Source organism: Sturnira hondurensis, unplaced genomic scaffold (genome assembly GCF_014824575.4).
Source record: "Sturnira hondurensis isolate 20B ecotype Veracruz unplaced genomic scaffold, ASM1482457v3 Scaffold0019006, whole genome shotgun sequence".
In the NCBI taxonomy this organism is placed as follows: domain Eukaryota; kingdom Metazoa; phylum Chordata; class Mammalia; order Chiroptera; family Phyllostomidae; genus Sturnira; species Sturnira hondurensis.
Window position 1 is genome coordinate 7,891,086 of NW_028091637.1, and position 17,601 is coordinate 7,908,686.

General features: G+C 39.6%; 1 protein-coding gene across 6 annotated transcripts in view; it reads left to right on the plus strand.

Annotated features, from left to right (window-relative positions):
• The window catches only part of RBMS3 (RNA binding motif single stranded interacting protein 3), a 480,675-nt gene that overhangs the window by 256,623 nt on the left and 206,451 nt on the right, over nt 1-17,601 (plus strand). For all 6 annotated transcript variants that reach the window (XM_037070856.1, XM_037070857.1, XM_037070858.1 and 3 more), the window contains exon 5: nt 5,296-5,375. In XM_037070856.1, the coding sequence (XP_036926751.1) occupies nt 5,296-5,375 (80 nt within the window). The remainder of the gene's footprint in view (nt 1-5,295; nt 5,376-17,601) is intronic.

Genomic DNA, 17,601 nt, shown 5'->3' on the forward strand with positions numbered 1-17,601 from the left:
ATCACCTGGGTAGCTTTGAAAACTATGTGCCTAGACTTCATGCCAAAGCAATTAAGTCAGAATCTCCTGGGTGAAGGCCCAGACATTGGTATTTTTAAAAATAGTTTCCTGATAATTTTAATGTACAGACATTTTTAAATACGCCTTATATTTTGGGAGAACTTTGGTTTTACAGAAAAAGTACAAAGATAATAAGAGTTCTCATATACCTCACACCGAGTTCCACTTTTTGTTAACACTTTGCATTACCGTGGAATATTTATCAGAAAAAGAAACTGACATTGGTATATTGCTATTAACTGAACGCCAGACTTTATTTGGATTTCACCAATCCTTTTATTGATATTCTCTTCCTGTTGCCGGAGCCAATCCAAGATACCATTTTGCATTTTGTCATTTTGTTTCATTAGTCTGCTCTGGTCTGTGACAAATTCTTCAAAGTTTAAACATTTTTCTGAGTAGTACTAGCCAGGTATTCTGGAGAAGGACTCCACATCTGGGTTTGTCTGATTTTTTCTCAGGATAGGATCCACAGTATGTACATGTTTTTGCCGTGAACACCAGACAGGTGGCCATGCCCTCCAGGCATGTCATATCAGGATGTACCTCCATTTGGGGGGACGACTGCTCTACTCGGTAGTGGCTGGGTAGAAGGGAACTACCAGGATGCATCCACCTTCAACTTTGGAAATCAGGAGGGATGGCGTGAGACCACAATGGAGCTCCATCTCTTCCAAAGAAGCCACCTGCATTCAAAGTCAGGAGGCAAATATTCTATTCCGGGCTCACCCACTAACTGGTCTTTGAGGAAGCCAAGCCCAGTCTCCTGGCATTAGTTTCTTCATCTGAAGAAGCTGATATCGGAGGCTCTTTCTAATCCTGAATGTTTGTGATTCCCAAACCTGGGAGTGAATTTGCATTAGTCCAATATCGTCCGAAGTTCTGTTTCCTAAGAGGAATGTGTTGTAATGCTGAGCGAGACCCTCACCAACTATCTGGCTTTCTGCAAAGGGAGGTGGCAGGGAGACCCCTCTGGAGCGTTTGTGACACTTGGATCCTAAAACGTATTGCAAAAACTCAGGAGGAAATTCAGCTCATCCTCTCATCTTCATTCCAGGGACTCACTGTTATTCCTTCTGTTGCAGTGGGTTCAGAAGTAAATGACGTAATTTATTTTTGAAATGTCAGAGATGCACATTTTGGTACTCTAAAAAATCTTTTAATGTTGACCCTTTGCGTAAATCTTACCGGAAATGAGGGATGGCTGCCTTGCGGTGTGGGAGGTTTCTAAGTTGCCAATCGTTTGTGCAGAGCCTGTGATTGCAAAACCACAAAAATTTCACAATAGTGGAAACCTCTCATTAACCATAATAAATTACAGGGTGGATTGAAAAAAAAATACATGGTTAATAATGCTTATTTGCTTTAAAACCATGCACTGAGAGGTTCTCTTTGGAGCGAGATAGGTGAAGGGCTGCAAATGGTTTTTGCAAAACACTTTTCACCTCTGTGAGTAAAGTCTGACCTAGAACATTCTAGTCATATTGGATCAGGCTCTCATCTGATGTCATTTGCCTGTGGGAATTGTATTGGCTGTGAAACCAGCTCCTCTTCCTGGTTGTTGGGAAAAAAGTTTAAAAAAAATCAAAATTCCATGGTGCATGTTGAATAATGGAAGCCAGGTTCCTAGGCACCGGGACAAGAAAGAATGTCAAAAGGGACCTTTAATGTGTGTTTATATTTAAACATCAGACCTAACAGAAAACCCTCAAGCTTTACACAATGATTAGAGCCTTGTAAGAACCTAATTAATGTATCATCCGGTGAATGGTTGGCCTGGCATGCAAGCTGTTCTGAGGGACGCGAGGGGGTTCAGGTCCCCGCGAGGAAGAATGGGCTCAGTTGTAGTGATTCCGTGGCCCATCTGAAAGGGACGTGTAAAGGCAGCTTTGTCTGGCTTGCTGCCTTTTCAGACCCACTTGATAAAGCTAGTGTCAGTTTCAACTGAAGCGTGTGCCAGATTGCAGATAGCTTGAGCTAGCATTTCAAAGCAGTTAATTGTGAAACTTGAGAAGAAAATGGGCACATTCTTCCGAGGTAGCTATTCAAATACGGTCTCTTTCACTCCACCCGCCCCCGCCCCAACCAGAGCTCCGTGGGTCTCACTTTTGTTCTGTTCCCACATAAAATGCACCAAGAACACCGAGACTTTCCCCTTGGCAGCTCCTATATTGCCGTCTTTGCTGGGACAGTTTTGCCTTGTTAAAATGTGCCCTGTGTATTAAAATGAAATTGTCACTGCTGGGTGGTGCGGCATAACGCGGTTTGACACTAAGCGCCGGCAGCTATAGAAAACAGACTTTTATTGCATTTATTCCTTCAAAGACGAGAGTCTCTCAAGGCTCACTGTAGACACTCACTTAGTTAAATCTGAATGAAGCTAAAGTGAGCAATCTACGCGGCTGCTTATCATTGTATTTGTAGAAACAGCCCCATTCGGCTTGATACGGCGGAAAAACAGTGTTAAGAAAAGATGATCATATATAGAATCCCAAAGGGAAGACTTGAGCCTTTCCAACCAGAACAAAATTATTTTATGATCTGCCAGTGTGTTGGCCACCTGATGTTCTTCTTTAGCTTTCTCTGGATTCCCTGAAACACACATAGAATTGACCAGTACATACACACTCAGAGACACACACACTGCCCCCACCCAGTGTAGTCTTCATTTAGAATTCCGTGTCATTTTCAAGGCAACGAAAAAGGATTTGATTGGTAGGACTCTCACAAGCAAGTTTTAGATTCTGAGCTGCCTTCTAACCGGAGGAGTACCCAGAGAGAGCATGAACAGGGGGACTCTGGGGCATAAGCTATTCATTCTGTAGCTCTCTTGGAATAAAAATTCCATAAAGTAACATCTGTAGTAATTAAAGGCTTACATTTCCTCTCCCATTCATGTCTCTGCTAGGAGGGAAGGTTATTTTCCCTAAGAGACAAGGGATAGTAAATCATGCAGAAAGAGAGAAAGAACAGAATTAGAATTCTTTTTTCCCCTAGAAATAAGAGTTCTACTTAAAAAAAAATAAAATAAAATTTGGAAGACTCACTATAAAAGATTCCACCAGAAAGAAAACTTACAGAAGTTGAGAAAATTGTACTTAGCTACTCCTAAAGATTTATCCTGTGTTTCTAATCCAAATATCTTCTGATTTGGGAGAAATTGTGAATAAACTGTGAACGAAATACTATCTTTGTTTTATATTTTTGTATTTTAAAATTGCATGTTATTATCCTTAAAGAGTTTCTTTATTTCAATTTGGACAAAAAAATTCATTCTTCAGATATCTTTCAAAATAACACTAATATGGTTCCATCAAGCCATCAGATGAATGAATTTATGTTAAATCAGTTCCCTGTGCTTTTTTGTAGCAGGAAAAGCTATGTAATTTTGGAGACCCAGTAAGGTACAGAAATGAGTGACCCCTTGTTGGCAAATTATTAGGAATTTTAAGAGGTTGTCAATGGAGTTTTAAACCAAGTGCAGGCTTGTTCTAAGGGTGCTGCTCTGTGGTTCTGCCCGGGGATAGTGCCCATGGAGCCCGTCCTGACTGATACAGGAAGAGATTTGCCATGTGCACAAATGCAGAAAATCTCTGTCCATCCCGCGCCTCACAGGAATAGATGGACACCAGAAAAGGCACTGTAAAAAGTTTTAGTGAAAATAATTATAGCGCCATAAATGGAATGTGCTCCTGACACCAACTTCAGATGTTTTACCCTGATCACTTAGATGGCCGTGTCTGCATTCTCAACTCTTCTTCAAGAGTTTCCCCAAGTGAATCTTCCCCTCCAGCCGCAGTCATCTGCTCATCCTGCCATCTCTGGAGGGACATAGGCCCTTTCTGCTGCTGGGCTCCGGCCCCCACCCTAATCACTGCATGGAGGGCCCTCTGGCCTTCAGTTTCCTCTTCTCTGTGTTCCTCTGACTTCTGGAATTCCTCTCGCATTTCAATTCCTAGAGCTGTAATGAGTGTAAAACTTATTTGGCATTTGTTTACACATCTTTTTCTTACCTTGTAACCCCTCCCTGTAACATGGTTGTATAATATGATCTTGAAAATGTCCCTTAGATTTCGATGTAGGAAAGTTTCACAAATTGTGTCAAAGGGCCCCATTCCAGGCAAACTCACAGTAATGACACAGCAGAAAATGTAAATTATACTCTGCCTTTTAGACAGATTTTGCACATTTCATAGATATTTTTCATATATATATGTGTGTTCTATTTTTTTAATTTTGTCTCTAATGTGCTATTAATTAAGTGTGGGACTGAACTTCCTTTAATCAGAACAAACACTTTAATTTTTATCTTTCCCATCCAATTTTATAAAATAATAAAGCTCAGATATAGTTAATTATTTTAAAAATGTCGCTGCTTCTACTCTACTTAGGATATGGTGATACTGCCAATATTGAAGCTATGATTGTATAGCTCAAAATGTTCATTCATTAGCTTCTGTGTGAGGTGACAAAATCTGGCCTGAGAAACCCAGTTTAGGAACACTGATATCTAGTATAAACTAAGAGAGGATTGTCCAAAATCCAAAATTAAGAAAGTCCAGGACCTGCGGTTGGTGTACATTCATTCTCCTCTCACATTTGAAACTCCAAGTAATTCTCTCTTGTATCTTTCATCCAGTGGGTTTTTAATGAAAGCGTCATGGTACTGGCGACAGCACTCAAATCATCATTTGAGCTGAAATCGGTTAAAATACAGCACGTCTCATCCACTTGTTCAGTGAGGTCCCTCAGCAGTCTGGTTTAGTAGTTAAGATATGCTTTGGTATTAGATGGCCTTCAGCTGAAGCCCGGACACTGCTCCTCATTGGCGAGGTGGTTCATCTCTCTCAGCCTCAGCACCCTCACCAGATATGAAAAGCAGTAACAAAGACCCATACCGTTCAGGTTTGCTAATTCAGACACTTAACAGGTATTTATGGAGCACTTTCAATTGCCACACGTGGTCGTGTAGATTGCACAAGATTATGCCTCAGTATTGCCTCTGAGTGAGGACTCGGCACAGGGCCATCCGCAGAAGCAACGTTCAGTACAGTCACACTCCGGGCAGTTATGGTCATGCAGGCTAGGCCTGATGGTCATGGTTGACAATTCCAGTAAAATTCTCAAGTCAAGCTTTTCCATGGCTTTTCTGTCCCCCCCACCTTTTCTTTAATTTTCCTGACTGTGCATACGTTTGTGAAAAGTATATGATCCCCTGTTTATTTCTATTTCCAGAATGGAGTCTACTGAAAAATGTGAAGTGGTAATTCAACATTTTAATGGAAAATATCTGAAAACACCACCTGGCATCCCAGGTAAGACCAACCATTAAGCGGTCACCCCAGAGAGTCCAGGCTCATTGCAATAACTACAGTGAGTGCGTGGTGGGGCCCTTGGTGGGGTCCTGGGAGGGGAACATTTGCATTTATAAATGTACAACTTTTAGTACTATGTAGCAACTCATCTTTGTCAAAACTACCAAAAGCTTTTTGGTGATTCCTCTTCTGCCTTTCCGTTGAATCTCTGCGGCTCATTCCCTCAAGTGAACTAGAGGAAATCACAGCAAAGAAGAGCTAGAGCTGCACTTGAACTAAGGAAGTTTCTGACTCCCGTCCTTAATATTGGGTTCTTGATTTCTAATTTACAAAGTATCTGAACAGTGGTATGCACCGAGGGTCCATGGATGGATTCCAGTGTCCAAACATCTCCTACTGGTCCATGACGAGAAGAGTACAGAAAGGGGGAGGAAGCATTTAGAAACTTGGATAGCAATTTGACATTGTCATAAAATCTGAGTGCCTAAGTTCATATTTTACAAAAATATCAGTGTCTGACATATTGAAAAAAATTATTGAAATTGTCCATTCATCAGAGAGAATTTGAGGAGTACCCGTCTAGACTTTTCCGGGGCATTACACATTTCCCAAACCAAAATTCTTTCTTTGTTAACTTTTAGTTCAGTTACAACTGCCCCCACCCCACCTTGCTGTCCCCTGCCCTGCCACCCTGGCCCCCACTCCCACACTTAGTCCTCACCCCATTGTCTGTGCCCGAGCATCCTCTATTCATGTTCCTTGACTTGCTCCTTCCCCTCCTTTCCCCCATATCTCCCTCCCACTCCCCTCTGGTCACTGTCAGTTTGTTCTTTATTCCCAGGTCTCTGGTTCTATCCAAAGCAAAATGCTTAATTATACACATCATAAGATGATATACTTTGTGCTATTAAGAACTACACTAAAAGAAGAATTGCACTCAAAATAAAAAATTAAATATACCACTTGTGTCAAAGCTTAAGCTAGAAATGCCTGACTTAACTTGATATTAATCTAGTAGTAGGATGTATGGAAAGTATTTAATATTAGGTGAGTAAATTTAATAATATATCTTACTCATACATAAAAACATTAAAGATTGAAAAAAGAATGGTGCTAAAAAAGAATTACAGTGAGTAGGTAAAGAACTATCTGACTAATGTATGTTGGTTTATTCATTTCTTTTTTATTTTTGGTGATTCTCAGGGGAAAGAATAATGTAACTTTTTCAGCTCAGCTGGATAATATTTTTCTTTTGGTCCTTTTCAACTGGATATCCATAGTCTTTGCTATGTAATGTGTGTACTATTTAAAATTCATGGTTAAAGTGTTCGGGGATTGAACATTTCAACTCCTTAAAACATACTGAGGTTTATACAAGAGGGATTTTGAACAGAAAGAAATATTTTTCTGAAGGGTTTAGGGTTCTTTTATGAATTGATTGGTTTGGGGGACATGTCAGGACAGAAGAAGAGTCCTTCAGACTGAGAGTTGGGTGAGCTGGAAAATCCGCAGTAGCATCTCTGGTTATCAGAGGGTCACCACACAGTAAAGCCTGTGCCTCGATTTGGTTAGTGCCTAGATTTGGTTAGCTTCCATGCATAACGTTCCTTTGAGAATTGACTGCATTTCGATCCTGTTGGAGACATATGGTGTTGTTAGGAAAAGAGTTAGCAATTTACATCTCAGCATGAAAGCTGTCCTTGCATTTTAGGAGACATGCTTTTCATTTTTATTTTATTTTAGCAGAAAAAGCACTTTAAGACACTGTGCTCAGACCCATCATTGAAGAAAGGAGTTGCATTGATAGAGGAATGTCCCCACATTTATCTCATTTTACCCAGCAGATGCTTATCTATAGGGAAGGCATTCAGGTTAAGTGTGCATTAGATGGCTATATAAAAAATTAAGAAGGAGCAGATTATATAGAAACTATTGTTTATTCAAGTTTTAATACAGGTCTCAGTTTTTTAGGTTCCTTCCTTTTCAGAAAAAGACATTGAAATACTTCTCTACTCGACTGATTTGAAACTGTTTTCTTTGCTTTCCTCATTAAACGTATAGCTGACAAAAGCAACTCAATGCTCAAGACAAAGAGAGTCATTAAAAACCCCCAAATACCTGGGCGTTCTTCCTGAATATGCAGGCTCTGATAGCAGCCTATCTAATAGCATAGCTACACCCAATGGAAACATTGTGAATAGCAAGAACTTAGTTATGAGTTTCTCACTCCCTTTTATCTCATGGGAACATGAGAGCCAAAATAATTGTTCTCAGTGATAAAACTCCTCTAAGAGATATACCTTTATGCTTCTGATTTTTATACTCAACAATAATAGAATTAAACATACAATCTTAATCACAGTTGGTACTTGAATATGCTTATTTATGCACTGAAAGTTAAACAGAGTTTAGTAAATGTTTATGGAAGATATTTAATTTTTGATATTTAAATTTGATGTGCAACAAAACAGGACATAATACAAGATGTCAGTATTTTGGAAGATATAGTAGTAAAGTGCCCTCATTGGGTATATTCAGTAAGTTAAGGCAACAGGTATAATAAAATCTAGGTGTATACTGTTTGCCTTTATTTGTTCCCATGTGTTATTTGTTGTAGGTAGTTGAAATCTTATATGAGCAGAAACTATGCTGATCCAGTTATCTAGTCCATCTGGAAGACAGAGTGGAGGTCACTATGTGTTCTGAAATCAGAGTGGAAGCCGCTGCTTTGATATTTTTTTAAGTGACCAATTTCCTAACGTTTTCAGTACTAATACAGCTTTAGAGACACTGTCCTTGCTTCTGGGTACACTCATGAAAGCCGATTATAATTGATCCGATCTACCTGCAACTACGATAGAATTCAAACAGCTATTTTAAAAATCTCAGTTTTCCAAGATGTGGCATCTCCAAATTCAGAACATTCTCAAAATGTGGCATCTCCAAATTCAGAACTTTGTGATTTTATGAAACTCACATTTATAGTTTCAATATAATGATTTAAAGTTGTGTGACTGAGGGACCCACAAGGGCCCAGTAATGGCCTGAGGTTCTCAGACTCCAGAAAAGCTGTTGAAAAGACTGCATGTTAAGTCAATCGTCTTCTCATACTAGAGCCGTGCTTTTACCCTTCTTTAAAACAGTAGAGGACAATCGGTATGGAACTTGGGTTCTTTACTGCTCTCTTCAGGGATGACTTGGGGAAGTGTGCACAAGGCATTGGAAAAACATACTGCCATTTGGGCCCCTGTCACTTTTGACAACGATTCCTCTTAAAGGAGAGGCAAAGTTATGTTTTTTTCCTCTGAGAAGACCATCTAGTTTCCCAGTCCCTTACTGCGTCATTTCTATGAAAGAATAAGAAAGAGAAATTCACTTCAACCCCCAATTTTGACATTGGCCTAAATTTCAAATTCTAAAAACATCATAGTTAAGGATATTTGCAAGGATAGGTAACATGAACCATATTTATGTTGCTTCCTCCATTATAATTTGCATTGTTCTAGGAATAATTTACTCACTCATTAAATAGATATCATGATGGTGTTTAGCTTTCATTCCTGACAGAATATGTGACTTGAAAGAAAACTCTGTAGGTCCTTCTTTTAACTCATGCTTTCTTTCTCTGGGCTCCTCCTATTTGCTCATAAAAGATCTAATTGTAATGAGCACATCGTGAATCATTAATGCCTGTTAGAGCCTCCCAGAACGAGCTCTGTTCACTTTGACTTAAAATGTTATCTCAGATTTTGGTTACCTCCATCAATGAAGCTAAATATACCTGCCAAAAATGAAACTATTTGAACTCTGCTATATATAGTACAGGGAATTAACAAAGATCAGGTGGCTGTGTGGCTGTGGGGGCGACTTTCCTCGCAAGTCCCCCCGTGTGCCACGGATGAGAGTAAACATGACTGAGACATGATGTGATCTGCTTGGGGAGGAGAGGTGGCCAGTTTCTCAGGGGAAAAAGGCATTGAGCCCCTTCCTCCAAGGTCTTTTATTGGGTTGTACTACACAGGAATACAGGGCGGCAAGGATCAAACAGTAGATAACATTTCAAAGAAATCTGAGGGCTTAGTCCGAGTCAGAGTCTGTCAGGAAGAGTTTTAGAGTTTCCTGCTCCAGCCCTTAACATTTGAATGAAAGCACTCTGAGCAGAGCAGATTTCACAGGTTTATCAGGGAGTCTTTGTGATGCCAGATTTTTCCCTGGGCATGCTCTAGCAAGGCAAGGAGCTGCACCTCTCCCCATCGGGTATTCAGGTTTAAGGGGATTAGAGCCAGGAAGCGCTTCTCCCAGAGGGCATGGGGACTCAGGCTTTGTCAAAGCTGGGGGGGGGCGGGGCGAGAGTCCTTCCATCATGGCCTCCCAAGTGGTCATGTCTGGCCTAGGTTGCCCCTCGCTGTGAGGGGTCTTACCCATCATTGACTTCCGACCAAATTTTGGGGACAGGAAGAAGAAACTGAGGCAGCGTTTGCTACCAGAGACAAGTTTATCTCCTTCGGCTCCCATTCCAAAGGTCATCATTAGCCCTCAGCCACAAGAAGTCGAATTACAATTCCTGAAACCAGGCAGAGTGGTTCACAGCATGTGGCTACTAGCCGGTGGCAGATAGATGGCACTGTGTGTATTAAAGAGCGTCAGTCATTCGGCCATCCTCAAAAAACAGATCATCCAGCACTTTCTCCCTTCCCTAGAGGGGAAGGAAAACGCGGTGTTCCATAAATGCTGCATGTCTGACATATCGATCTTGATGTTTTCTGGACAAAAGGAAGGATCATTAGTTGCTTGCCTGCCTAGCCCCCTACATTCCCTTGTCCCATAATGAATTGCTTGGCAATGTTGTGCAGCCTGAACGTCTTCCATTTTCAAACTAAAAGCAAAGGGTAAGCTCTCAGACACTGCAGGGATCTGTAGGGCATGGACTTGAAAGGCTCACTCTGGAAGAGTCCCCAGAGCAGAGTGATGCACCATGAGGAAGAGGCTTCCACAGGTGAGGACATGTATTGATGAATAGAACGTGCAGGCTGGTTTGTAGAAAAATAAATCACACTTTGCTCTCAAACTAGACTTTTGCCTATAAGCACATATTCCGATTTGTGGAGCAATCTTTCCAGAAGAAAATGGAGTAACTCCCTTTCAGTATGATTTCATTATTCTTCAGGTAATTATTTCTAATCCCAAATGAACTCCAAGAATTAGGGAAGGGTGCGAGAAAGCTCAGCACATTTGGGGATCTTTTACATTTTACCAAATCCTGTGATAAACAGGAATTTAGACAAGTAATAAGTGCCAGATGAATCCTATTTTTCTAATAAATAATATAAAACGGTGTGCCTTTTTGGTGCTTTGACATAATTTTACTATTGCTTGTTTATGTAATTATAAAATGTATATGATTGTGGATATGTATGTCCAGATCATGGGAGTACATGAGGAAAAATATTTAAAATCAGATAATTTTTAAAGAAAATGTCACCTAGAGTAAAATGTCAACAGTGTACTTAAATAAAATTTATGTTAAGAGACATGGTTTAAAATTCTGAATATTTGAGCAATAGATACATAAATTGGCCCTCCGTCAATGGGAGGTGGGAGTCAATGCATAAGACTGGGCCCCTTGCCCTTCGAAGGAATAATTCTGAGTTACTTTCTACAGGGCTCCTTAGGGCGTTGCCAGGAGTGGTAACAAGTTCAATGAGACATTTTTTATTGGTTTCCTGTTCTTCCCCACCTTTCTTTTCTTTTTCTACATGTCTCTTCCTGACATCAGCTCCCAATGAAACTACCTTATACCAGGCTCTGATTGGGGGGAACTCAAATTAAGGCAGGTGCTCCAGGAATGGTGGTGGGAGAGTACCCTTTGATTTATAACTTTCGTCTTAAAAAGGGAGCTAGACCAGCTGAAAATGGTGAAATGAATGTCATGGACTGAATCTATTCTTTTCATGATTTTTACAGTGGCATTTATGAGCCACATATTGGAGCTGATAAAGGCAAATATTAGCGGTTGTAGGCAGATGGTAGACAGGGTTTAGGTTTAGCAAGAGAAGTATGGAAGAAGATGAGGGGCAGTGACATGGCTGACAGCGGTGGGTAGGAGAAGAAAATGGCCATGGAATTAGGAGCTAGGAAATAGTCACAATGCCAGCAAAGGGAAGGTGAGGTGTGGGCATAGAAAATGAAGTCACGGAGGAAGGGAAGGGTGAGGTTTGGGGTTTAGATAAAGGGAGAGTGGTCAACATCACCATGAGCTCCGGATGACAATGCCTGTAGTTGGCTGAAGTGAAGTGGAGATGATCTGTTGAAAAACTGGAGGCTTCTGCCCTGACCGGTGTAGCTCAGTGGATTGAGCGCAGGCTGCGAACCAGAGGATCGTGGTTTGATTCCCAGTCAGGGCACATGCCTGGGTTGCAGGCCGGTTGCAGGCCAGTTCCCGGCAGGGGCCAGTTCCCAGCAGGGGATGCACCAAAAGCAACCATGCATTGACGTTTCTCTTTCTCTCTCCTTCCCTTCCCCTCTAAAGATAAATAAATAAATATTTTTTAAAAAAGAAAAGAAAAGCTGGAGGCTTCTGATGAGAAGGTTTTTCAATACTGTCTCCTTCCTTGCTTAATCTCACACTTCCCTTGTTTTCATCTAAAGTTCTAATCTTCATAGGAGCAGGTTAGGGAGTGTGAACAGGCTGAAGTAAATTTTTGTTTATTTATTTGAGTCTGAGTCAATGAAGCAGGGCTTTTTTTTCCTTCTTTTTTGTCACTTCAAGGGCTATTGCTTAGCTCAGTGTAAATTCTCATAAATATTCTTTGGACTTGATGCACAACTCCGTGAATTGACCAAGCTTCATATTTCTATTTGCTTTTAATGAAATTCCTGAGGGTGTGTGGGAGATACACATCTCCTGTAAACAAGCATTGGCACCCTCGGAGATGAAGTCTTCATATCTTCTTCTAACTTCTGAAAAAAATTTATTTGTATATCTAAGTATATGGAAACAGAAGGAGCTGAATACTCACAAGAAAAAGAAATCATTTGATCGAGAAAGATTCTAGCTACTTGTTAAATGCCTCATTTTTTTCAGGTGTGTTTTCACGGGGTGATCCTGGCAGTCTGATTTTTATTTATTTCAATAACTCTTTCTTGGCACAATGGTAAATTCTGCTTTTTGACATGTCAAATGATCTTGCCCAATTTATATGGAAGTAATGTCTAGACACCAAGTTTTTGCCACTAAATCTAGTTTAACTACTTTTTCCTCCTCACCCCCAATATGTGAGTATCTTACGAATAAACAGAAAAGTGATTTTCTTGGCGTGTGCCTTTGTCCTTTGGGGCATAATGTTGCTTCTCCCTGCCTAGAGAAAGTACTACAATGGCTTATTGTTCCCAGTTAATGACATAGTAAAATCTATAGTGTTTAATTAATATAATATGGTCAATATGATTTGTGGGGCATCTATTTTCTATAATTATGTATAAGCCTCAATGAGTAGTAGGACAATTTACTGGGAGTCTCCACTGGAGACTCCAAAACTTGATTTTTGTTTATGCAGTCATAATTTCATGAACCAGAGAAGAGGGCAGGGAGGTCTTCTGCACATCTCTACAATCAAGAGCCATGTTCATCTATTATTTCTAAAAAGTAACTACCTTCAGGTTTTCAAAAATGTATACATTGAAGATTTCACAGTAAAACCTTACAAAACACACTCTAAAACCTCTATGTTATTTCTAAGAAATGTTGGGCTTTGCCTCCTGTCAGCATCACTAATGAGTAAACCATTATTGTCTGTCCCGAATGTGTCCTATTAGCAAGCAAAGAGGGTTGAGTGGCTTAAGACCAATTAAGACACAAGCCCTGGAAACCAAGCTCTGAATAATTAAGTGCTTAGTGAATTTCCAAATCCAGAATCTCATTTGTTAGGACTGATTGAAAACACATTCTAGCCAATTTTGGGATCAATGTGTAGTATCCCGAATGAAACACTTGCCATTCTCCGCGAGTAATGATCAATCAGCTTGCCATGCACACAACTCAGTATTTGTGATCTAATTTTCTTCAGAATGAAAATCTGCAAATTTTAAGAAAATGTTTTAAGAGGAATATTAATAAAAATGCTCATTAGGCAAGCTCTGAACCCGCCATCAATTGATTATCTTCAAACTGTTTCCTCTGATTTCTTCTTTAAGCCTACAAATAATTAGCTAGCTTGCTATTATTTTAATCATTTTTCAGTACAGAAAAAAATAATTTATAGGAAATTGACATGCTTGTAAGCATTTTTTAAAACTTCACATACTCCCAAGACTCTTGTCCCATTGGATTGACATTTTCCTAAAAAGAACTTTGATGTTTCTCTTTACCCTGAAACAGCCCACAAATGCTTTGCATATAAGGATTGCGCCTTCCCGTTTGTTTTATGTTTAAAACATCTAACCCAATACACGTCACAAAAGTACCAACAATTATTTATTAAATATGTAAATGTCGATTTGTGGTAGCCAGAACAATGCACCTCCACCTCAGATATGTTTCAGTCTAATTACCACTGCCTATAGAGGCTACAAATTAGTTTACATGGTAAAGAGGAGTTAATGTTTCCGTTAAAATTAAGGTTGCAAATAAACTGACCTAAAAAATAGGAAAATTATGCTGAATAATCCAGATGGCCCCAATGTAATCATGAGGGTCCTTGAAAGTGGAGAAGAGCAGAAGTGGAGACCAGGGAGGCTTTTGGGAAGGACTTGCCTCACCATCGCTGGCCCTGGAGAGATGAAAAAGGCAAGAAATGGGATTCTCCAGAAAGCCCCAAGGAAGGACCTCAGCCCTGTGTATATCACAGTGGCAGCCTATTGTGACCTCTGTTGGACCTCTGATCTACAGAACATGTGATAGTAAATCTCTGTAATTTTATGTCCCTAAATTTTTTAAATTTCTTCTTATAGCAGCAACAGAAAACTAATACACTAGCATAAAACTTTTTTTCAACTGAGTATCATCTGAACCATTTCTAGATTACATTACTAAACAGGATATGGAGAACTTTCTGAGTTTCTCCAGTTTTTAATCTTTGAATCACTGGGTTGCTTGTTTGTTAAATAGGAAGAATAAAAGCCTCATGTTAATTATTTTGACTACAATTTCTTTGTAGCTTCTCTTAAGGATATGTTAGGATGGAAAACTACTGAACATCTAAAAAGAAAGTCTTTGAGGGTGGCATCTTAGATCTCAGAGCACATCATTATTGACCCCAATACATCAAATATTAATTCAAACTTGTAGCAGTATTAGGAGGCTGTAAATATGAAAACAACCATTTTCCTTTGATCTGAGGACTTCTTTTGGTTCAGAAATTTGTTTCAAATAGTTGTACTAGTTGAGTCAATGAAGAGCCCTAAGGTAAACTGACTCAGTGTTTTAAGTTGATTCCTAGCTGTTTGGTATTAGAGAAGATGATAGAGCTCCCAGGGTGCTTGCCTGACTTCCATCAGCCAGCACCTATGTCTCTCTTTGTAGGTGGGCTGGCCCCAGGCTGCAGGAATCTGGTCTACCTATGAGCAGGGAGAGGCAGAAGTGCCTAGGAAGTTGCATCGCCTGGTTGGGGCAGTTCTTAAACAGCGACTGATAGATACTGGAGTTTCTATATCCCCACTCTTTTGCTGCTGATGATAGCGCACTGAGTAAGACAGACATTCTCTCCTTGGCTTCCCAAACTCCCTGGAGATAAACACACTAGATGCACTTTAAGTAGGGTAGCAATTGTTGATAGGTAATTGGCTAGGAACTGGCTTCTCTGTAAAGAGTTTAAACAGTGTGAATATTTGTAAGACATTTGTAGAAGTAGGTAAAATTGGGCCCATGTGTCCTACGAGTGAGTAGATCACTGGTTGGCAGCATGATTTAGTTAATCATAATATGTCTTGATAAATGTCCATTTAGAGGATATAGAATTGTACCAATATATCAGATACTGGGGTTTCAATACAAAAATTCTTTTAGACGGACAAAAGCATTGAAATCAAAGGTTGAAACTAATGTATTTTTATGGGCAACTACTGTCAAATGCCATGGTGTATGAAAGCCAAATGGTGATTCAGAGACCAGCGAGGTCTCTAAGATCCTTTCTGGTGGTCTGCAAGGTCAAAATATTTTCATGATACTGAAAAAGTATTTGCCTTTTTCACTCTGATTCTCTCAGGAGTGTAGAGTGGAGTTAGCCAGAGGCTAAATAATATGTGATGTTATAAAAGATTAAATGCAAAAGCGGATATGAGAACCCAGCTATTTTCAAGGAGGCCAGAAATTAGAGATTTGTGTAAATATAAAACAAAGCTACTCTGGCCTTTAAAAATATTTTTAGAACAATGCTTCACTTATGTTATCATGCAATAAATAGGTTTATTACTGATGCTTTAAAAAATAAATTAATAAGGAAACATCTTGAGATTTCTCAGTTTAATTCTTTGAAATGATAGATATTAAAAGATATAACCTATATAAACAAAAGCTATTTGGCATCTCCAATAAAACAAAAACACAACAAAACAAAAATCATTTTGAATGCCACTGAGTTAGGGTAAAATTTAATATTCAAACCATTTCACCTTTTCAGAACTAGAAAAGGCTTAGAAAGATAACCAGGATAAAGATGAAATTTAAACTATTCTCTCATTTTTCTGGTTTTATTTTGAAGACCTAGATGTGTTCTACAAAGCTATTTTAAGTGGAAGAATTAAGAAATACATTTGTATTAAACAAGTCACACTAGTATTCTTTTTTAAAAAATAAGCATACCTTATTCTATAGTGAATGTTTTTTTTTTCAAAAGCAGAGGTAATAGTTATTTTTTCTGAGGATTTGCATTGTGTTAGTAGATGATATATTGTCTGACAGGGTACATGAATGTTTGACAGAAGCAGTGCATACACGCAGCCCGTGTGGTGTCCTGGCATTGTGGGAATGGGACTGTACGTAATTTGTGAATGGCATGTAAGTGTGAATCTGCCAGAGTTTGGGGATAATGTAATATTAATATCTGAGAACCAAAAGGCTAACCACACATAGGACATGAGAGTTCTCTCGTCATCATCATAACTGTTGTGTGTCATTTCTGTGGGTCTTTGCTAATTTCGTATCAGGCTCCTGTTACAGCTGTGCTGTACCACACGGCGTGGTTCACCATGCAGACGCAGCTTCAGTGTAGGCTTCCAGGCTTGTTAGTTATAGTAAATAATAATGCTAATGTAATACTAATGATATAAACACTAATGGATAACTCATCGAATACTGTATACTATTAATATTCACAAAAAATCATTTATTTTTAAAATATATTTTATTGATTATACCATTATAGTTGTTGTTCTATTCCCTCCTTCATTCTCCTCCACCCTGCACGCCCCCTCCCCCACCACTCTCCCCCCCTTAGTTTATAACCACGTGTCTCAAGTTCTTTAGATTCTATATTTCCCCTACTATTCTTGCCCTCCCCCCTATCTATTTTCTACCTACTGTCTATGCTCTTTTCTGTACCTTCTCCCCCCTTCTCCTCCTCCCACTCCCCTGTTGCTAACCCTGCATGTGTTCTTCGTTTCTATGGTTCTGCTCCTGATCTAGCTGTCCTCTTGGTTTGCTTTTGTTTTGGGTGTGGTTGTTGATAACTGTGAGTTTGCTATCCTTTCACTGTTCATATTTTCATCTTCTTTTTCTTATACAAGTCCCTTTAACATTTCACATAATAAGGGCTTGGTGATTTTTAATCTTCCAAAATGGTAAAATCTCCAGTTGTGGTGTCCCCAGGTCATGGTTTGTCTAAGGTTACTCTGCCTCTTAATTTAATATGAAAGATCGCTAACAAAAGTAATTTTCTCATCGTTGTTGGGAACTTGTTTTAGTTTTAACATAATGAATCCGTGTGTTAGGTGGAATAGTTTAAGGTTAAATTACTCCTGGCATTTATTTGAAAAGGGCACAACTTCATATTTGTTTATACTCTTTGACAGTCCCTTTGTTTCTCTCATCCCGAGGACCAGGGTTCTGCATCTTTGCTGCATCTACAGGACGTTAAAGAGCAGCGCCCATGCAGTTCATGAGGAGCTTCCCAAGGCAGTCTCATGGCCGGGACCTTGTTCCCTCTGTGGGTTTCACTGGGGGAGAACACAGACTGCACGCCTGCACTGGTGGCAGATGGATCTCAGTTTGAGTTTTGGCTCTTTCTCTTCT